Genomic DNA, 23,545 nt, shown 5'->3' on the forward strand with positions numbered 1-23,545 from the left:
ACTCTTTTGACTGCTGCTAACAGATTGGGAGTGACACCACCTCATAAGTGTGGTTGGCACTCACATCCAGTCTGCGGAGAGCTGGTGTTGGCAGGAGTGAGAGTGTGAGCAAGAGCAAGACCGCCCTATTGAGAGATCCCCAAGGATACTGGTAGAGGCAACAAAGATGATAAGATCATTTAATCTTTACTATACATCTTCCTGAGGTATTTTTACTTCATTAGCCTCCCAGTATTACATTCTGGAGCCGTGTATGTTTACTTCATGCTACCTATGCACGTGGCGGTAGCCACATCAGTGGAACTCTTTGCTTAATACAGCTCTGACAAGGCTATCCTTACACGGTCTAACACAGGGTGGATAATTATGCTGCAGTCTATGTATGAACCACTATCATGCTAAAATCGCTCTTCTGCTTGTGGCTCTTCACGGCTCTTAATTTTTCAGGCAAACTACCTGGATTCCCTCTTTGTATACAGTTCCACTTTAGGTACTAGATCCACACGGTATTATCAGTGAGCTAGTGGACTTTATTAATATTCTCCTATTGGTGCCGCCTTTCTTAGTGACACCTTTTTACAATTTTTCTGATTTTGGATGGAGGAATTTCAGCCACTCCCTGCCAAACCGCCCAAATTTCAGCTTTAGATTGGGTACTTTTCAGGCCAAGTAAATTAACTTTAAATGTAGCTCCAAGAAAGAATGATTCTTGAGCTCTGTAAGTTTGTTCACCTCTAGTCTTCTTTTCATATGCAAAATGGGTAATATTTACCTGTGTGGTGCTTTGCATGGCGCATCAGCTGCTTCTGCAGACGGAACAGCCTCCCACAGGAGGGATGCGGACACACATATTTCTTCTTTAAAAGGTGCTGATATTTAATATGGTGCTAAAGACAAAAAGGCAACAGTGTCATGTTCAAAGTCCTCTACAATTTCCGCAGTGATTCATCCAATTCCCCCATAACTACTTACAGGTGGTTTACACTTTCACATAAGAAAAGCTAAATAAAACTGAACTCCAGCCTACCTTTTTCCCCACATTAAAGTAATTTTCCTGTGTAAAAGTAGGAAGAGATAGCTTAGCTACTGCACCACCTCGGTCCAGGCTGGGTGATTAAAAGCAGCCTCAGCTTGATTCATTCAAGCCATTCTCCCCAATATGATTTCCCCCCGCTACCGTGATTAAGCCCCAGGGGCAGGGCAAAACATGTTGGAGGCATGGCTTGGATAAATCAAGCTGAGGCTACTTTTACCTGCTAAACACTCAGATGAGGTGTGTGGCGGCGGGGCTATCTCTTCCTATTTCTGCAGTGTGCTTTGGGTCTGGATGAACCTTTCCCCAGCCTGCACCCTTACTAGTCAGCTGCATCCAATTCATGGGACCTTGTTAGCCTGAGCAGGGGCCACTAAGCATTTACCATAAGTCTTTTCCTGTGTTGAAACTGTTTGCTCTCATTTTCCCTGGAAACTTGCATCTCCACAATATAACCCCCTTGAAGCTGTAGCAGCTATTTTGAGCATGGTTTTATTTCCTGTTTGAATTACTTTAAAGTGAATGTAAAGGCAGAAGGTTTTTTATCTTAATGCATTTCTATGCATTAAGATAAATAAACTTCTGTGTGCAGCAGGCAGGGTACTGAGACATTTACCTAAGCCTGCCAGGAAAGTACCTTTCACGTCACCCTTAAAGTGGATGTAAACCGATTCATGAAATTTGGACCTAGGCACATATATTTGTAGTGTTTACTTATCTCTGTCCAAAGCACTGTGTCTTGCTGCTGCTCTGTTCCTCTGTTATCAGCATGATAACTTCTGACAAGTCCTCTGACACAGGAGATAAAAGTAGATGTAAATTTGTGTCAGGGTGGGTGCTATAAATAGGTTAGCAGAGAGCTTGTCTATTCACAGCACAGCTCTCCACGATTCTTTGTTCCTCTGCCTATGTGGAGGGGGAAGGGGGGCGCCTTGAGCTCCAATCAGTACTACTTCATATTCCCATTGCACACGTTCCTGGATGTGCTCTCGGATTTGGGTGCTGTAGCAACAACCAGCTGGATACTGGTTCAAGTCACGGTGAAGATATTTGCCAGCACACCATGGAACGATACAAATAGCGTCCAAACGGGTGATTAATTGTATGATCACAACACAAAGATAGTGCAACGTTTCGGAGCCGCTCAGGGCCCCTTCATCAGGCACAAAGGGGCCCTGCGCGGCTCCGAAACGTTGCACTATCTTTGTGTTGTGATCATGCAATAAATCCCCCATTTGGACGCTGTTTGCATCGTTCCATGGTGTGCTGGAAAATTTCCTCCAATCAGCTCACACACAGTATGCCAAGACTCCCCTCCCCCTGCTTGAACAGGAAGAAAAATTCTAACACGATGTGCACTGTCTAAAGAATATAGCAAGCTGAAGACAGCAGATATACATGTAAAATGTATATATAGGGAGATTTTTTCATCTCAGTGTATCATCTGAGGCTGTTCACTTCACTGGGTATATGTGAGGGTTTACATCCACTTTAAAGTGTTACTAAACCCAGTAATATGAAAATAGGTCATCCACCCCCACAGTGCCCACAGCTTATAAATCTTTTTATATTAAAATACTGCCACTATATACCTTTTTGGATGATCCATATACCACGGTTACATGATTAACTGCAGTTTCACCAGTGCTGAGAGTTCAAGTAGGAGGGGATTTCCACTATAGCCTGTATACACAACCACATGTGTGATGTCAATTGCATGTGACCTGGCTAGCTCTGAGTAGTAAATGTTCTCTCCATCATAAAAGATGCAACTGAGCATGTGCAGGTCGGCTACCCTGCCTGTGTTAGCTGGCCTTCCCCAGATAGTGCAGAGAGGGAAGGATCTATGCATACAACATAAAACTTTAGAATGTCTTTAGAATGTAAGCTCAACGAGAAGGGCCCTCCTGTACCTTTTGTCCTGTACTGTAATTGTGTTGTCCCCCCTATACATTGTAAAGCGCTGCGTAAGCTGTTGGCGCTATATAAAACGTGTATAATAATGATAATATAATAAAACAGCTTTTTTACACAATGTATAGGTTTAACCCCTTAAGTTCCACAGTGAGTATAACAAGCATACTATGCTGCATATACAGACTGATTTTACTGTTGTGGGTTTAGTAACACTACGTATCTTCCTTGTTCTGCTCAATGGAGCTGACTATAACAGCAAATTTGATTCCCATGTTCATTCCTGGTTGTGACTAAGGATGGGCTCGGGGGTGTTCGCACACTCCACGTGCAGAGCCCGCCAAGAAGTTGGCGCAACGCTAATCACAGGCAGTGGGACATTTTCCCGATGTGCAGCTGCAGAGATCGGGAAACGTTTCACTGCCTGTGATTAGCGCAGCGCTGTACCGACTTCCTGGACACATGGAGTGTGCGAAAACGCCCGAGCCCATATCTAGTTATGACACACTATCACCTGTCCCTCAAGACACCTCAAATCACATATACAATGCATCTGCCCATCCTTATCATCGTAGTCCTGGGCCCACCGCTATTCCAGCAGAAATGACATCACAACAGCGGAAGCGGCGCAACCACAGATCCCAGTATTCAAGCAAATAAGGGTTGCTGTGGGGCTGGAATCGCTGTTAAAATGTAGCCAATCATTGTATGGTATCAGTAAGGTCTGGGTGTGGTGTAAAAAAACAAAAAAAAGACGGAGTTCTACATGTGTGAAGTTGGAAAAACCCTGTTGTGGTTGGAACATAGAATTCCATCGTCTACTCCCATTTAGAGACCTGCCTACCTCCTTCATGATCGAGGTAACTGAAACCTTTGTCACCAGACAGAAAATACTGGAGCCAGATAATCAGCAACACATCCAGGAAAATCGCACTTTAACCGCCTCACTCCCGCCCGCCGTCATATGACGTGACAGACTTTGAGAGTGTATATGATGACGATGCCTGTAGCTACAGACATCATTCAAATATTGCCGTTTTCAGCCAGCGATTCCCTACACCATAAGAATGATCATAGTGGCTGTTCCGCTGCTTGATCATTCTTACGGGATGGCGAGAGGGGACTCCCCTCCTGCCGCCCTCTGGTGCTTCTACCGACTCACTGCTATGATCGATGAGTCGGACAGAGGATCTGCCAGCCCCGGATGTTGATCATAGAGATTTCCGGCGGACCAGAAGGTCGCCAGAGTCCCTGATAGTCGAAGGCCAGGCGCGATGTAATGACGTCATGCGTGGCCTCTGCATTCAAAAAACCGGCGCCGTTTCGGCTGGGAATCGGTGATCGGTTTATTTATTTTTATTTTATTTTAGGCTTCCCAGCCTAGTAGTGAGATGTCTTATTGACCCCATATCTCACTATAAAGAGGACCTGTCATGCCATATTCCTATTACAAGGGATATTTACAGTACCGATTTTTAAGTACCGAACTTTGGCGCCATTCCACGAGCATGTGCAATTTTGAAACATAGCATGTTAGGTATCTATTTACTCGGCGTAACTTCATCTTTCACAATATGCAAAAACATTGGGCTAACTTTACAGTTTTTTTTTTCTTTTCCAAAAAAAAGCATTCGAAAAATTGCTGCGCAAATACCGTGCAAGATAAAAAGTTACAACAATCGCCACTGTATTCTCTAGGGTCTTTGCTAAAAAAAAAAAAAACATATATAATGTTTGGGGGTTCTATGTAATTTTCTAGCAAAAAAAATTATGATTTTTACATGTAGGAGAGAAATGTCAGAATTGGCCTGGGTGGCAAGTGGTTAAAGAAATCATCTATTTCTGCCATTATCTGTTTAAACCTCATTCAAGCACTGCTTTGCATGCCTCTGATAATAACTATCACAGTTGCCAGTACACTTTTCTCATCTCTCAAACAAACTTTAAGCACTCAAATGGCTGATGCCAAAGCCGATCGCATGTGCAGCACCATGGCAAACTGCAGTCTGAATAAAAGCTCAGGTGGCGCCCTACTTGGCTGTAAAGGAAAGGAAGGTTTGCTTCTGCTTTAAACAGGTTTAGGAGGGGCTTAATGGAATCCTGTACTAAGAAAGCATGGAGGCTGTCATTGCTAACCTTTTCTTTTCATAATAATACCTGAGCAGTTAAAGATTTAGGCTGACCATAGATAGAATCTCGGCCAGTTCAGCAAGGATCGGCCGAGATTCGATCCATCTATGGGCAGGCCGGTTGTAATTAAGTCAATTCATTGATCGACTTCAGTAAAACCAGCCCCCCCCCCCTTTTTTTTTTTTCATGCAATCACCGTTTGTGGCTATAGCAGCCGGGAGTGATCAGGGTGTTCAGCTGGCAATGAAGGATTCTCGCCAGCAGAACACAACTGCGCTGTGGGAGGGATTCCCCACATCAGCTAATGGAGTGTAAAATCAAAACTACAAGAATGTTGGTATTTTGCAGGATCTTCAGTCGCCAGTTTCTCTCCGCTACTGCAGAGATCAGTGGCACAGGCAGCAGAAGAGGTGAGAATTCTATGTATTCTTTGGAGGGGACACTTTAATGAGAAAGATTTATTTTTGTGACAGAATCACTTAATTTATACTCTGTGAAGAGCATCTACTTACCTGTAAGTATCTAGGGTGTGCCAGAACTGTACCACATCCTTCCATCTCACAGCGCACATACTGAAGAGGGGGCTTCTTTCTAAACAGGGCAAAAAGAAAATTTAAAAAAAATCTGCGTTAAAAGCTGTTAAAGCAGCCTAAGGGCTAATAAATAAATGATAAACGCACATATTTATGCATTTATTATTTTTTCCACATGAGCACGTGTAAAGCATTGCACCCCCCGATCAGTGGTTACTAGACATGTTACATCCTAAATACCAGTGTAACATGCAGGTGAACTTATCCTTTAATACACACACAATGCTTTGCATAAGCATTCACTCTTTACCTTGGACTTTTCCAAGGTTCCTTCACAGTAAAGCCCCATACACACTATCAGATTTTCTGCTGATTTTTCCCTTCAGATTTGCCAAAACCATATAATATGAGGTCAAATTTTCAAAATTCAAAATTTCAAAGTTTCAATTTGTATGCAATCAGGCAGGCCCTTGCATTACATGGTTTTGGCAAATCTGAAGATAAAAATCAGCAGAAAATCTGATAGTCTGTACAGGACTTAAGAGCTGTGAAAATGTGGAATAGACTCCCTCAATAGCTGGTTCTGGCCAGCTCAGTAATTGCTAAAGGATTCTTTCCTAAATGTACTTAACCACTTGACCACTGGGCACTTAAACCCCCTTAATAACCAGACCAATTTTCCGCTTTCAGTGCCCTCACATTTTGAATGACAATTACTGATACAACACTGTACCCATATGAAATGTTTGTCCTTTTTTTCACACAAATAGAGCTTTCTGTTGGTGGTATTTAACCACTTTCAGACCGGACCAATTTGCTGGTCAAAGTCCAGACCACTTTTTGCGATTCGGCACTGCGTCGCTTTAACTGACAATTGCGCGGTCGTGCGACGTGGCTCCCAAACAAAATTAACGTCCTTTTTTTCCCACAAATAGAGCTTTTTTTTGGTGGTATTTGATCACCCCTGCGGTTTTTATTTTTTGCGCTATAAACAAAAATAGAGCGATAATTTTGAAAAAAACGCATTATTTTTTACTTTTTGTAATAATAAATATCCCCCAAAAATATATAAAAAAACATTTTTTTCCCTCAGTTTAGGCCGATACGTATTCTTCTACATATTTTTGGTAAAAAAAATCGCAATAAGCGATTATTGATTGGTTTGCGCAAAAGTTATAGCGTTTACAAAATAGGGATCGTTTTATAGCATTTTTATTAATAATTTTTTATTATTTTTTTTTTTACTAGTAATGGCGGCGATCTGCGATTTTTATTGTGACTGCGACATTGTGGGGAACCCATCGGACATTTTTGACACATTTTTGGGACCATTGTCATTTATACAGTAATCACTGCTATATAAATGCAGTGATTCCTGTGTAAATGACACTGGCAGTGAAAGGGTTAACCAGTGGGTGGCAGTGTAGGGGTTAAGTGTTCCTAGGGGTGTGTTACTAACTGTGGGGGGGTTGGGCTTTCATTTAGTGTACACTGATCTCTGCTCCAATCACATGGAGCAGAGATCAGCGTCACTAGTTGCTAGGCAGAATGGAAAAATGTTGTTTATACAGCATTTCCTCCATTCGGCCGCTCCGTGAGACGATCGCGGGGATGCCCGCGGCGATTGAGTCCGCGGGTCCCGCGACCGGACTCACGGGGGTCCCGACCAGCGCGGGAGCGCGCCGCCGGCGGCGCGCTCCCGATGGCACGGCGGCAACGAATATTGGACGTACATGTACGCCAATATGCCTGCCCGTGCCATTCTGTCGACGTACATCGTCGTGCGCTGGTCGGGAAGTGGTTAATCACCGTTGTTTTTTTAATTTTTTTGCACTATAAAAAAAAACAGACTGAAAACTCTGTAAAAAAAAAAAATACATTTTTCTTTGTTTCTGTTATCTGTTATAAAATTTAGCAAATTAGTAATTTTTCTTTATAAATTTTGGCCAAAATTTATACTACTACATATCTTTGGTAAAAATAAGTACAAATTGGTGTATATTACTTGGTCTTTGTGAAAGTTATAGAGTCCACAAGCTATGGTGCCAATATCTGAAAATTGTATCACACCTGAAGTACTGACGGCCTATCTCAATTCTTGAGACCCTAACATGCTAGAAAAGTACCCCCCAAATGACCCTTTTTGGAAAGAAGACATTCCAAGGTATTTTGAATGAGGCATGGTGAGTTTTTTGAAGTTACCATTTTTTCCCACAATTCTTTGCAAAATCAAGATTTTTTTTTTCTTTTCACAAAATTGTCATTATTATTTCTTACACACAGCATATGCATACCACAAATTACACCCCAAAAACACATTCTGCTATTACGCCCAAGCATGTCGATACCACGTGTGAGACTTTTACACAGCGTGGCCACATACAGAGGCCCAACATGCAAGGAGCACCTTCAGGCGTTTTGGGGCATCCAGGCCAATTCTGACAGTTCTCTCCTACATGTAAAAATCATCATTTATTTGCTAGAAAATTACATAGAACCCCAAAACATTATATATATATATATATATATATATATATATATATATATATATATATATATATATATATATTTTAGCAAAGACCCTAGAGAATACAATGGCAGTCAGTGCAACTTTTTATCTCGCACGGTGCAGCAATTTTTCGAATGCGTTTTTTTTTGGGGGAAAAAAAAAACAGTTTTGTGCTTTACAAAAACAAAACAGTAAAGTTAGGCCAATGTTTTTGCATATTGTGAAAGATGAAGTTACGCCGAGTAAATAGATACCAAACACGTCACCCTTCAAAACACACGCTTGTGGAATGGCGCCAAACTTCGCTACTTGAAAACCACCATAGGCAACGCTTTAAATTTTTTTTACTGGTTACATGTTTTGAGTTACAGAACGATGATTGCTCTCGCTCTAACGTTCGCAGCGATACCTCACACGTGTGGTTTGAACACCGTTTTCATATGTGGGCGGGACTTATGTGTTCGCTTATGCATGCGAGCACACGAGGACATTTGCGCTTTATTGTTCATTTTACTTTATTATTTTAGTTTTGATCACTTTTATTCCTATTACAAGGAATGTAAACATCCCAGTCAGATTTTTTTTTTTTTTTCTTTTATTGGTTGAACTAGAAGGACTTTATTCAATCAGACTATGTAACTAAAAGCACATTTTCCTGGGCAGGTTTTTTATTTCTTGTTTGACAATATTCAATCCTTCTTTAGGCAGCAGCATATAACAAAGGTGAAAGACATTCTCTCTGGAGAAGAGACGCTTGAGAGGGGATATGATTTTAATTTATAAATACCATACTGGTGACACCACAATAGGGATAAAACCTTTTCGCAGAAGGGCGTTTAACAAGACTCGTGGCCACTCATGAAAATTAGAAGAAAAGAGGTTTAACCTTAAACTACGTAGCGTTCTTTACTGTAAGAGCGGCAAGCATGTGGAATTCCCTTCCACAGGCGGTGGTCTCAGTGGGGGGGGGGGGGGGATTGATAGTTTAAAAAAACTATTAGATAAGCACCTGAACGACCACAACATACAGGGATATACAATGTAATACTTACATATAATCACACACATAGGTTGGACCTGATGGACTTGTGTCTTTTTTTAATCTCACCTACTATGTAACTATCTATCTTCCTATGTCCCTCAACAGACAAAAAACAAAAAAGCTTACTGACTAGGAGTCAAAACTCAGCCTGCCTAGGCTCCTTTCTCGAATGTGTTTATCGCTGCAAAAAAGAGTTTAGTCGCAATGACATCGTCTTCTAGTCAACTAGTCAAAGTTTCACTTCTAGTTAATATTTTTTTTTTCTAAGCAGAATTAAAACCTGAAGTGGTCTTGCATGTCTCTGCATGTGGAGGATTTAGCACACTGTGATACTGTCTCTAAAATTCCCATGAGTTTCGTTCTATTCACACTAAGGGCTGCGTAAATGATACATTTTGATGGTGTGGTATTTTCTTGCTTGATTTTTATACATAAGGTCAGCTAAAAAAAAAAAAATGTTTTTTTTCCTCTGTGGGGTGAACTGGATGGACCTGTGTCCCTTTTTCAACCAGACTAATGTGTGGTGCACACTTGTGCGGGTGATTTCTGCTGCGGGTCCACACCTGTTTATGCAGCCGCAACCACCCGCACAGAAAAATGCAGGAGATGCACGTGGGTGTCATTAATCCTACTGGAAATCCCATCAGCTGCTTCCTGCTCTGGAACTTTTCCCTGTGCAAAGTGTGGCCCTGCAGAGCCGCAGTAGGGTGAACCAGACCTAACTATGTAGGTCTTTGAAGTCTCAGGAAGCACAGTGTGTGTGCCATGGCACACTAAAACTGCAGTTCATTTTCTTACACAAGTATCTACTCACCGCCTCTTTGGGAGCTTTGGAGTTTTGTCATCCTTGCGCTTGCGCCCCCTCCTGTGAGAAGGGATGCAGGAAAAAGAAAATTAGAATTACAAATATAAAAAGACTTTAGGGTGCAGGTGACACCTACAAAAGCCTTCTAAAGTGATACTAAAGTATTTTTTTCCCCTAAAATAAAAACATGTTATACTTATCTGCTCTGCACAGAGTAGTCTCTTAACTCCTTTTCTGTGGTCCCCTGTCAGTGCTGTCCGCTCCTCCTCTTTTCCGAGAGCCCCCTCAAATTGCTGTGCTAAGGGGGCACCTATGTGGGCACGCTTCTGAGCCAGGTTGCCTACGCCCATAGACACACAGAGTGCGGCTTGGCCACACCCCCCTTCACAGTACTTAACTGACTGCAGCAGGAGCCAATGACCCCCGCTGCTGCCTATGTGTCTTGTAAGAAGAGGGGGAGGAGCAGCTAGGGAAAGGTTTTTTTTACCTTAAGGCATAAACAAAAAACTTTTGACTTTAGATTAGATCTGCACGATTAATCGTTAAAAAAAAACGCAATCTCGATTCACCCCCCCTTTTGATCTCTTCCGCTGAGAGTAGGCGATTCTTTCATATAAACAAGTGGGGAGATTATCTACTCACTCAGCTGTCAAAAGAAAGCATCCCCCTTCCTAAGTCCTGGAACACAAGTCCAATGGATCTGGCTATATGAATCCCCAAGCACTAGACGACACCAGTCTTGGAGGACATCAGGAATGACCTTTATTTGAGATCTCACACAAAATATATATACAGCGGGGTGACTAAAACCTAACCTAATTAGCATGAGCTGATTATCTAATCAACACTCAGACTAGTTTGACTGAAGGGATAAGACTTTTGGGCTCCTAGCTCACAATTCAATAACCATTACTATAAACATAAACAAAGGATTAATTAGCACAAACAACAACATTTGGAATGTCCTTACAAGCTACTAGACTCATTGACACAACAGACAGGTGTCTAGAGTTAATGACATTAGCATCTGACAGTGTGTGTCCCAACAGCATGAGACAACACACATCATATATACAGCATTGAATCTGACTAGCACAGATTATAGTGGGGTTCTCATTCACCCTGTGCCCCTTAAAATCCAGGGCTCATAATCGATCGGCAAGAGGCTCGCATTCAGTCCTCTCAAAAAGCCTGTGTCCCGGCTAGGTCTGTCACAATCGTGAATCTCATTTTAGCCAGAACCGTGCAGCTCTACTTTAGATCCACTTTAACGTTGTACAAGTTGAAAAAAAAGCATAAACGAACCTTTTCTGCCAATCCCCCCTCCGCCGATTAAATTTTTTTTCCTATGAAGTCTTGTTACAGAAACCAACACTTCCGGGAATGTTCATCTTCTGCAGACCATGATGCGTGCTATGGTTCCTCTCACTGATTCCCATGTCACTACAGGACACAGTGGTGAGGTTGGTGTGAGGAATGGGTAGGCATGGCAGAGGACCAGTGGTTTACTTCCCCTGGACAACTGAAGGCAGCGTGGTGGCCTCAAGGGCTAAACCTGCTCTGAAATCAGCTGTGCTGGGGTGGAATGGATCCCAGAGTAACTGTTCTGGTTTTAAAATTTCCATAAACATTTTTTTTTCTGCCAAGCGGTCACGTGACCATTTTTTCTCTCTTGGTGCTTAGCCTTGCCAGGGCAGTGGGTGAGCAGTAGTAGCATCATAAAGTTGCATAGTTTTACCTGTTGGCGTCATCACTATGTTACTGGCAGGATCTGTTTAGTAGTAGTAAAGCAATGGCTTCAAAAGCACAATGCAACTTCAAGCTACAGGGCTTTCTTATTCTACATCATTTATTATTTTGATCCTGCCTGTACACATGTTAAACCAATAAGTTGTACAATCTGCATGTAACGTACCCTCTACTATACAGACATTTGTGAAGTGCTGTATGTTTCTATGTCCACAACCCACTAGGACACCCTCCTTAAAGTGGTTGTACATTCTTAGGCTCTGTTCACATCTAGGTGTTGCTATTTTACAGGCGTTTTTGCAGAGTTTTGCAGCGTTTTTGTACAGGCGTTTTCAAGGTTAAAAGATGGCCAATGTAAAAGCAGTAAAATGCCTTTAATCTGCCAAAAAAGAAGCTCCTATACTTTTTTGAGCGATGGGCATTTTGCTTCAGACGACAGAAAGCTCAGATGTGAACAGGGGCCAATGGAATTTGTCTTGTTAGGTGTTTTTAGAGCTGAGGCTTACAGCACAAAAATGGCAAGGTATGAATGGAGCCTCATGGTTTTTCACCATAATGCATTCTATGCATTAAGGAGAAAAATCTTCTGTGTTGCAGCTCCCCCCCCCCCCCCCCCCGACCCCCATTTTTCTTAACTGAGCCTGATTCGATCCAGTTTATATATATATATATATATATATATATATATATATATAAAAAAGGATTACAAACACTTTAACTTGGTTGACATTTTTCAAAAAAAACTACTGCCAATAAAGCCCAACCAATTCCTAAAGAAAAAACACGCCACTCTTTTTATTACCATGAGTCCAAAATGCAACACTAAAACATCCATATACAAACTAGTATAGCTAGATAGCTCCTGGTAAAAAAAAAAAAAAAGTTTTTACATTTGCTCCTTTCCATCCAGTAGATGGCTTTACAGTTTTCTCACGTCATTGTAACATTAAAGTGGTTGCAAACCCTCTGGGACCACTTTTACCTACAGTTAAGCCTAGATTAAGGCTTACCTGTAGGTGCAACAAATATCTCCTAAACTTACACGGTTTAGGAGATATTTGGAAAAGACTGGCATCGATGTCTACGGTGCATGCTCCTTAGACAGCAGCACTCAGGGGCACTGAGCATGCCTCTGCTAACGGCGATCATGCACATGTTCGGGAGTGACGTCATTGCGGCTCCAGCCAGTCACAGCACCGGAGCCGCAATACCCGGCGTAAACAGCGGCGTGCAGGCGCACTGAGCATGCCGCTAGTGGCGGCTCACGCACGTATGCATGGGAGTGACGTCATCACGGCTCTGGCCAGTCACAGTGCTGGAGCCATGATACCCGGAAGTCACTCCGGGATAGATGGCGGAGATGGAGGAGAAGAACGAGGGTCGATTCAGGGGCATCCATCTCAGGTAAGTTATTCATAATGAGCTAGTATGCTATGCATACTAGCTCATTATGCCTTTGCCTTACCGGGTGTGGTTTTTTCCCTGCATTTACTTCCCCTTTAAAAGGTTCCTCCCTATGAAATGGGCTTTAAAACACTTACTTTCTTGGTGCTTCTGGGCCTGGAACTGGATTCTCCTCCTTCACTTCCATCTTCACTTCCACAGTACCCGACTCTTTCCTGCTGCGTGGACCTCTGCGCCTGGGTCCTCCAGATGACCTAAGAGAATACATAAATGTTACTAGGACAGCCAGAAAGAACCAAAGAAGCAGAAGAGAATGCAGGGTAACTTTTCTGCTTCAGGTCACCTTTGCAAGGTTCAGGTGTAATCGTTGGCACAGCATTCATTGTGTCCCGTGTGTTTGTTTTTGGCACCGGGAGTATGATATTTCAGCATCCAAAACTAAGCAGTCTCAAAATGTTCCAACACTCTCCTGTACTTCTAGTCATTAGTTTGACCCTAACCTTTAAAAATGAATTCCTAGAGTTTAACTGAAGTTTAACACGAAAGCGGAACTCAGAACAAAAAAGCTTTTATTGAAATATTTACAAAAAGATATAAACCCGCTTTGTGTGTGCCCAATGACTTTGCAAACCTAGATATTAATAGCAGTGACATCATCATTCTGCTGCACATAGTCTGTGCAGAAAGTAGAGTTATAACAGAGACCCAGCAGGCTCACCCTCTACAGCCTACAGGGATCAATCACCCTGTGTAAAGAGGGTTTGAGGAAGATGCTGGGTATAGGCAAGGTGTACAGTGCCTTGAAAGAGTATTCATACCCCTTGAAACATTCCACATTTTGTCACGTTACAACCAAAAACATGTATTTTATTGGGATTTTATGTGATAGACCAAGTGGCACATAATTGTGAAGTGGAAAGCAAATTATAAATGTTTTTCAACATTTTTTACAAATAAATATCTGAAAAGTGTGGTGTGCATTTGTATTCAGTCAATACTCTGTAGAACCACCTTTCACTGCAATTACAGCTGCAAGTCTTTTTGGGGATGTCTCTACCAGCTTTGCACATCTAGAGAGTGACATTTTGTCCATTTTCTTTTCAAAATAGCTCAAGTTCTGTCAGATTAGATGGAAAGTGTCTGTGAAAAGCAATTTTCAAATCTTGCCACAGATTCTCAATTGGATTTAGGTCTGGACTTTGACTGGGCCATTCTAACATTTGAATATACTTTCATCTAAACCAATTGCTCCACAGCAATGTGAAAGACTCATTGCCAGTTATCGCAAATGCTTGATTGCAGTTGTTGCCGCCAAGGGTGGCACAACCAGTTATTAGGTTTAGGGGCCAATTACTTTTTCACATAAAGCCAGGCAGGCTTGGACGGCATTTTGCCTTAATAAATTAAATATAATTTATTTACTCGGGTTATCTTTGTGTAATAATAAAATTTGTTTGATGATCTATGTCATTTAAGTGTGACAAATATGCAAAAAATCTATAAAAAAAAAATCAGAAAGGGGGCAAATACTTTTTCACAGAACTGTATATTATATGTATGTTTGCTCAATAAAAGTTCCAGTTTTGCAGCCAAACGAGTCCTGCCTAGTTCTTTGCAATATGCGAATAGAATATCTGATATCTATGTTCATAAGGAGGAAGTGGTATACTGACAGAAGCACTCAAGCAGAGTGTGGGACGGGTCCATCACAACCCCCAAAAAAAAGAAAGCTAATGCAGCCACTACATCTTCGAATTGGTAAGCTGCAATTTAAAGTGGAACTAAACCCATCTTTTTAATGGTTTCAAAACACAGTTACATTTCTGCATGAGGGCAATGTAATGGTCACATTGCTTTTTCTCTCAAGCAAACTGTCAAATCATCAGATGGCTGGAGTCATAACTGATCACATGTGCAACATCATGGCATTTGCAGATCAAACACAGACTAAAATGGTAGCTTCCTTGGCTTAAAGGGATAGGAGGGTTTAATTGTGCTTTAATCATTTTTTGTTTTTGGGGTTAATACTGCTTTACCTTTCATGGGACAAACTCGGAGCTCTATAAATTCTAAAACCAGATCTAAAATAAACCGTGGCAAGAACTGGTTAGAGGGTTTGTCCACCTTAATGACTTTTGCCCAAATCCTCCCTATGTAATACCATATCCTCGGGAGATTAACATGCAGAGCTCCATTTTGCAAAAGAATGCTAAATTTTTCAGTTGCCTATTTCATTACCCCCCTAAGAGGATTAGCATAGTAGCAGGGAAATTAGTATTTTCAGATGGAGATCAGCAACAAAAGTCTGAGTGTGTCTATAATATTTATAAAAACAGAATACCTGTCCCATTAGAGGTTTCCTCTGCCAATCGACTGTCCTGCTCAGAATGCCTACATATACCAGCACTGAGGACACATACATTTTCTTTGTACGCTCTTAAAGTGATACTAAAGGATAATTTAAATTTTTTTTTAAATAACAAACATGTCACACTTACATCCACTGTGCAGCACGTTTTGCACAGTGTGGCCCCAAACATCCATTTCTGGGGTTCCTCGGCAGCTCTTGCGACTCCTCCACGCATTAGATAATCCCCTTGGAGAATCGCTCTCCTGAGGGGGTTACCTTGTGGTAGCGTTCCCAAGTCCAGCGTTCGGCGTCCATAGAGGCCAAATGCAGGACTTGGACTTGCCCCCCGCATCTCTGGTCTTGATTGATAGTGGGAGCCAACGGCTGCGCTGCTATCAGTCTATTTAATCAAGAGCTGGGAACCTGTGGAGAGATGGACGGCGGGGACACGCCAATGAAAATTCGGGGCTCAGGTAAGTAAAACGGGGGTTCCAGGGGGCTGTGGACTGCAAGGTGTTTTTTCACCTTAATGCATAGGATGAAAAAACATGAGCCTTTACAACTCCTTTAAAGTGTTACTAAACCCAGGACCCTGCATTCACTATATCTGGTTTCCAACAGTACACAGAACATGGAAATGCAATTATTTTCGTAAATATAAATAGCTAAATACCTTTTCTCATCAGCAGTATATAGCAGTCTTGTGACTTCTATCAGAGTCCGTCTAAGCACTGGTTAAAGGTTATAAGAGTTTTCATTCTCCTCTGACTGTCCTATAAGGCTGCATCACCCCTGACTTTCTATCTAGACAGTGCTGACTGGCCATGTGCTGATCACATACACCCTCCCCCCAAAAAAAACTCTTTAGCAAAATACACCAAACTGAGCAAGCGCAGAATGCCTCCAGGGCTCTGTTCTATCAGCAGATGGATTGGGGACAGTAAAAGAAGGGATCAGAGTAGACAGGATCAAACAGCCTTTTTACACAATGCACAGGATTAGCCCCTTAGGTTCTACAGTGAGTATAACAAGCATACTTTACTGCATATACAGACTGATTTTACTTTTGTGGGTTTAGTAACACTTTAAGATCAATAATCTTTCTTTTTATGCTCTTGAGATCCCATTACATTTACAGTAGATGGAGTTCCTAAGCTTAATTGATCCCATCTGACACTTTTTTCCATGCTGGCAACCAATGCATTTCGAAAAGGGGTCTGACATCCTAAAGATGCTCAGCAGTGCTGCCAAATGCTGGCAGTCTCATTTGTGCAGTGCTAGGTGAACAGCTAATCTGCTGGGTTACGTTGCTGACACAGAGGGTTCTCTATGTACCCACATCAAGTGGAAAGCTTACTTTACTCTTTCTGAAGAAACTCTATAAAGAGAACCTGTCAGGATATTATACCAGCTGCCAGTGCTAACTTGTTTATGAACATGCCGCAGGGCCATCTTCCTGATCCTGGCTTCATTCACCTGGAACAAGCAGCCTGCAAAGCCTAAACTGCCAATCTTCATATCTGATCCATGTGTCACCAAGAAGTAAAGCCAGGATGATCCTAACAGGTTCTCTTTGGGAAGCAGTGAAAGATGAACACATGAGCACTCTACCTGTTCATCTGGGGTCTGTAGCTCTTGTCTCTGGGGTCGTCTTTATAAATTTCTTCCTCACTAAAGATATCCTCATCGTCTTCTTCATCCTCACTGAGGAGGAGCAAAGGAGAGAAAAGAAGCAAAGTGAAAGGGGTGGAAAGGACCAAAAAGGCCCTGTCAATTTAGAGATTAATTTATAAAATGCCTGGCACTAAATATTCAAAGAGGGAATCTGTTGCCTCAACTATTCAGACGTATCTTCAGTTTATTATATTTTATTTTACAAGTGTTTTTAGTGGTTTTCCATTAAAGGGAAATTGGGATTTTCATCACTCTGTACCTAGTAAGTTAAACGTACATAGTGATTGGCCACCAAGACCTCCAGTGGGAGAATATGCCCAACCCTAACTTACAGAGCTTTCTCTTGTTGCTCCCGATGGCTGAATGGAGAAGTAGGAGAGCAAAGGAAAGAATAAGTGCATCTGGGGTGGTGCAAATTAAGTGAACCCGTACTGGTTCTCAATTTACAGTAAGAAAGACAATAAAATATATATGTGAGCATCTGCAGGTGCGTGAACATGGATTCATAAGATGGATTCCATAGCACCGAGGGAATGCTCAAACTGGAATGCTCAATTATAAAGACAAATATTTTAGGTTATTAAAGCTGAACTCCGGGATAAAAAAAAAGAAAAAAAAAAGTACCCGTGCAGCGTAGAGGAATAAGATGTAATACTTTTTACAAATATTTACCTTTTTCCTTACTCTGGCAGGCTTCCGGCTTTCTCCTCTTCTCTCTGACGATTCAAGTTGTGGGTGGGCCCTCGCCATCCTCACATTCAATGCAGGACTATATATCCTGCATTGTATGTAATAACGTCAGAGTGCAGCTGCCAAGCATGGAGGAAGCCTGCTGGAGCGAGGAATAAGATAAGTAATACAGCCTACACCTCTACCCCTATACTTATCGAGCATTTAACTCTTGCAGTGCAGGGAGGCCCCACTGCAGTTGTGTATTTTTCTGAACTTTAACCACTTGACCCCGAGGCCAATTCTGATATTTCTCTTCTACATGTAAAAATCTAGAAAATTACTCAGAACCCCCAAACATAATATATATTTTTTACGCAGAGGTCCTAGAGAATAAAATGGTGGCTGTTGCAATTGTTTATGTTGCACGATATTTACGCAGTGGTTATTCAAACAAGTTTTTTTTGGAAGAAATACACTTTAATACATTTTAGCGAACACATACACAATACCCAATTGTTTTGGGAATAATATAACAGATGATGTTTACAGCAAGTAAATAGATACCAAACATGTCACACTTTAAAACTACGCACACCTATGGTACAGAGCTAAAATACAGTGCCTAAAAATCTTCATAGGCGAAGCTTTAAAAGCCTTTACAGGTTACCAGTTTAGCTATACACAGGGAGGTCTGGCGCTAGAATTGTTGCTTTTGCTCGGACGTTTGTGATTATACCTCATGGGTGGTGCGATCACATTTACGATTCACGCAAGAGCACTGGTGAACTTCACATAAAAAAAAAAAAAAAAATTATATATATATATATATATATATATATATATATATATATATATATATATATATATATATATATATATATAATTTATTTATTTTTACTCTGTGCCTTCATTTATTTATATAGTTTTTGGATTAACTTTATTACTATCATACAGAATGAACAACATCCCCTGTGATAGCATGGGTCATGACAGGCTTGTCAACAAACAAACCAAAACTTGAAGGTGCAGGAACTTCTGTTCCTGACGTTTTTTCCAGGGTATGCAACCAAACTGGTCACATCGTTACCAGGTTCCCCAATGGGAAAGCCTGGTAAAGGTGGTGGCAGCAGGAAGGGGAGGTAGACCTCCTTTTGCCACCTGTTAAAGTAATCCGAGTGGCTGTATAGCCTCTCAGATCCCTTTTACATAACAGAAAATCGCCTCCAGAAAAAAAAACAGTACTGGGGATTTATATATATATATATATATATATATATATATATATCTCAATATTGAGGTGGTTAAGGTAGAACCCCACCAAATTAGTTTTTAACCATTTCAGCCCCGGAAGATTTACCCCTCTTAATGACCGGGCCATGAACGGACAATTGCGCGGTCATGCGAGGTGGTACAGAAACAAAATTAACGTCCTTCCCCCCCCCCACAAATAGAGATTTCTTTTGGTGGCATTTGATCACCTTCGCGGTTTTTATTTTTTGCACTATAAACAAAAAAAGACAGACGTTTTTGAAAAAAAAAAAACAATATTTTTTACTTTTTGCTATATTAAATATCCCCAATAAAAAGTTTAGGCCAATATGTATTCTTCTACATATTTTTAGTAAAAATCGAAATAAGCGTATATTGATTGGTTTGCGCAAAACTTATAGCTTCTACAAAATTGCGGTGGACAGATCGGGCACTTTTGACACTTTGTTGGGACCAGTGACATTTATACAGCGATTAGTGCTATAAAAATGCACCGATTACTGTATAAATGACACTTGCAGGGAAGGGGTTAACATTAGTAGGCGATCAAGGGGTTAAATGTGTTTCCTGGGAGGTGTTTCTAACTATGGGGGGATGGGACTGACAGGGAGTAGAGAGAGATCGCTTTTCATAATCACTAGGTACAGACGATCACACTGTACTCCCCTAATAGAACGGGGATCAGTTTGTTTACATTGACAGATCCCCGTTCTAATGCTATGTGGAGCAATCGCAGGTGGCCAGAAGACTTCTCGGCCGAGGGCCACACGCATCAGCTTCCCCACCATGCAGCTGGCGGCGTGCGCACGCCTGCTATAGCTGTTAAAGGGATGACGTACAGCTATGGCACTTTGTGGGATCGTGCCGACCTGCTGCAGTATAATGACAGCGCCTGGTCGGCAAGTGGTTAAAGTAGAATTAAAGTAGTATTAAGGAAAAAAACACAAATGTAATACATTGCAGCTTACCAATCAGCAGATGTGGTGGCTGCATTTGTTTTATTTTTCTTAGGCTTTTTTGCCTCTGTTTTCATCTGGTGTTCTGGCCAGAAACACACCTCCAGTATTAGAGTGCCCCACTTTAGATGAAGAGCACAGGTGGCACCTTTGGATAGCAGTAGTGTCAGATTTAAATACACTAAGGAATTGAAACTCCAGATGACACTTTTATAAACACTTACGGCAACACTTTTTTTTCCCTTTGGAATAAAGGTTTTATGTATTTAAAAAAAAAATCATTGTAAGCACCCCTGACAATTTTAAATGGTTTATCTCATCTTTGTAACATACATTCCGCAGGACAGATTGTTCTTTTGAAAAACAAAAGACTTACTGGCTGGATCACCAGATGAAAACAAAAGAAAGCCTAAAAAAGAAAATGAATACAGTCGTCAAATCTAATTGGTAAGCTGCAATATAAATATTTGCTTTTGGGTTTAATGCCACTTTAAAAATGCTTCCTTCCCCTCCTAACACCCATGCAAGAAAGATGTATATACTTACCTATTTTCAGCCCACTTCGGTCCAGTCATGTGATCCTGCTGTGTCCGCCAGCACCGACTGCAGGGAAGAGGAGAGAGCTCTCAGCATTGAGTGACAATGCCTGGGAGTGGTGACGTCACCCATAGGCTTCCTGTGGCCCATCCATTGTCAGCACTCCTTCCTCTCCCCTGCAGCTTCCACTGCCTGACAGAAGGGAAGCAGATGACGTAACCGGACCAGAGCGGCCTGAAAATAGGCATGTATATGCATCTTTCTTACACAGGTTAGTTAGCATAGATGTTAGGAGGGCAGAGGGAGGATATTTAAGATTAGTTAGGCTTATCCAGGAATTGTTCGTTAAGTTTGGGAAAAAGTTGGAAACCTCTCTGGGGTTTGCATTGCTGTCTGAATGGGAAGTTTCGCTCTCACTTTCTGCCCTAGTGACCATTGTAACATGGACAGAGCAAGAAAGAGACTGCAGGGCAGTCTAAAATGTTTCCCTTGTCTCCAGAACAGAGGTAAAGGAAAATACACTTAATGAAGTCACCTGTTCTGGTGACAACTATCAAAGGTGCAAGAGTTCCTTCCTTCTTCTGTTCCATGTCTGAGACAGGATGTGAAAAGAAATACAAATATGGATGTAGAGTGCAAAAGGAGCAGATCAGCAGGAAGGTCAAGTTAAATAAAACTTCTTTTTAATTGGAAGGATCAGGTGTACAGTGGATAAAAAAGTCTACTTACCCCTGTTAAAATGTCAGGTTTCTGTGATGTAAAAAAATGAGACAAAGATAAATCATTTCAAAACTTTTTCCACCTTTAATGTGACCTATGAACTGTACAACTCAATGGTGGAGGGAAGTAAAACTAAAAAACTAAAACTAATATGGTTGCATAAGTGTGCACACCCTTAAAACTAATACTTTGTTGAAGCACCTTTTGATTTTATTACAGCACTCAGTCTTTTTGGGTATGAGTCTATCAGCATGGCACATATTGACTTGGCAATATTTGCCCACTCTTCTTTGCAAAAACACTCCAAATCTATCAGATTGTGAGGGCATCCCCTGTGCACAGCCCTCTTCAGATTGTCCCACAGATTTTCTGGTACAAAGGTTTGTTATTAACAATCAATTCACCAGTACAGCTCATCACTTCTATGGTCACATAGGAGATAAACATAAGATATCATAAACGAAAGGAAGACAAATAAAAAAGGAGTGCATTAATATGTTCAGGTCCATAAAGTAGAACAACTGTGGGGTGAGTATCCCCTCCTAGAGCTACAGCATCCTAGAACACGCTGCTTAGAGTGTAAACAGAGAGCGCCCAAATGGGCATTTGCATACAGCGCTTTATCAAACCATCTATTCTATGGAGATAATTTAGAGGGAATACAAAATAATAATGCTGAAAATTAACCATCTGACCATGCCAGCCAGGCTCAAGCCTGGTGGCCTGATGAGACAGGATATATAAAAGAGCAAGGGAAAAAGAAAAGAAAAAGGAGGAGAAGAATGACTAAGAAGGAGAATGAATGAGAGTAGGAGTAAGAGGGAAAGGGGGGATCTGCGGGGTTGGGGGCAAGCAGATATTAGATTGATATGAGCGTAGAATCGAATCTGGTAGGTCATATGTAGACGATCCAAGGTTACCAGATCCTAAGAAATTTATCGTGAGTGTTTGAAATTATGTCTGTCAGCTTCTCATTTACCATAATGTCATTCATACAATGTTTAACAGCCTCAAATCTAAGTATGGGTGTCTTCCAGGCTATTGCTAGGGTCAGTTTAGTTGCAGTAAACAGATGCAGCGCTAGCTGGCATTCTGGACGAAGTAGTTCCATAATTGGTTTGCCTAGGAGAGCCTCATAGGGGTCCCTCTTCAGATTGGTGTGAAATAAGGTGCGGAGAAAGGCACGAGTCTCTGACCCATAATCTGCATGCTCTTGGACACGTCCACCAGATGTGTGTCATGGTACCGGCCTGAGAGCATCCCCGGAAGCAGAGAAGAGAGTAAGTTGGAATGAAACAAACCAATCTAGCCGGGGTATCGTCCCACAAATTTTCAATGGGATTCAGGTCTGGGTTCTGGCTGCGCCATTCCAAAACTTGAATCTTCTTCTGTTGAAGCCATTTCTTTGTTGATTTGGATGTATGCTTTGGGTCGTTGTCATTCTGAAAGATGAAGTTCCATTTCATGTTCAGCTTTCTAGCAGAAGTCTGAATGTTTTGTGACAATATTTACTGGTATTTGAAACTGATCATAATTCCCTCTACCTTGACCCCTGTTCCAGCTGAAGAAAAACAGCCCTAAAGCATGATGCTGCCACCACCATGCTTCATTGTGGGTATGGTGTTCTTTTGGTGATGTGCAGTGTTGTTTTTGTGCCAAACGTCTTTTGGAATTATAGCCAAAAAGTTCAACCTTGGTTTCATCAGATCATAACACATTTTCTCACATGCTTTTGGGAGACTTGTAATAAAAGGCTTCCGTCTTGCCACTCTACCCCATAGCCCAGACATATGAAGAATACGGAAGATTGTTGTCACATGTACCACACAGCCAGTACTTGCCAGATATTCCTGCAGCTCCTTTAATGTTGCTGTAGGCCTCTCGGCAGCTTCCCTGACCAGTTTTCTTCTCGTCTTTTCATCAATTTTGGAGGGACGTCCAGTTCTTGGTAATGTCACTGTTGTGCCATAATTTCTTGACTTGATGATGACTGTCTTCACTGTATTCCTTGGTATATCTAACACCTTGGAAATTCTTTTGTACCCTTCTCCTGACTGATAACGTTTAAGAATGAGATACCTCTGATACTTTAAAAGCTCTCTGCAGACCATGACTGTTGCTGTAGGATGTGACTAAGAAAATGTCAGGAAAGACCTACTAGAACAGCTGAACTTTATTTGGGGTTAATCAGAGGCACTTTAAATGATGGCAGGTGTGTACTGACTCCTATTTAACATTAGTTTGAATG

General features: G+C 41.5%; 1 protein-coding gene across 2 annotated transcripts in view; it reads right to left on the reverse strand.

The window, feature by feature from the left end:
* Positions 1 to 23,545, reverse strand: part of ZFP91 (ZFP91 zinc finger protein, atypical E3 ubiquitin ligase) — a 124,302-nt gene that overhangs the window by 18,386 nt on the left and 82,371 nt on the right. Inside the window, exons 6-10 of one of the 2 annotated variants that reach the window (XM_077454704.1) lie at positions 17,081 to 17,173; positions 13,257 to 13,373; positions 9,976 to 10,026; positions 5,590 to 5,668; positions 773 to 887 (exon numbers count right to left, since the gene is read on the reverse strand). In XM_077454704.1, the coding sequence (XP_077310830.1) occupies positions 773 to 887; positions 5,590 to 5,668; positions 9,976 to 10,026; positions 13,257 to 13,373; positions 17,081 to 17,173 (455 nt within the window). The remainder of the gene's footprint in view (positions 1 to 772; positions 888 to 5,589; positions 5,669 to 9,975; positions 10,027 to 13,256; positions 13,374 to 17,080; positions 17,174 to 23,545) is intronic. The other variant, XM_077454705.1, reaches the window with a different exon arrangement.

Source organism: Lithobates pipiens, unplaced genomic scaffold, assembly GCF_037356315.1.
Source record: "Lithobates pipiens isolate NorthernLeopardFrog02 unplaced genomic scaffold, aLitPip1_a1.2 Scaffold_25, whole genome shotgun sequence".
Lineage (NCBI taxonomy): Eukaryota > Metazoa > Chordata > Amphibia > Anura > Ranidae > Lithobates > Lithobates pipiens.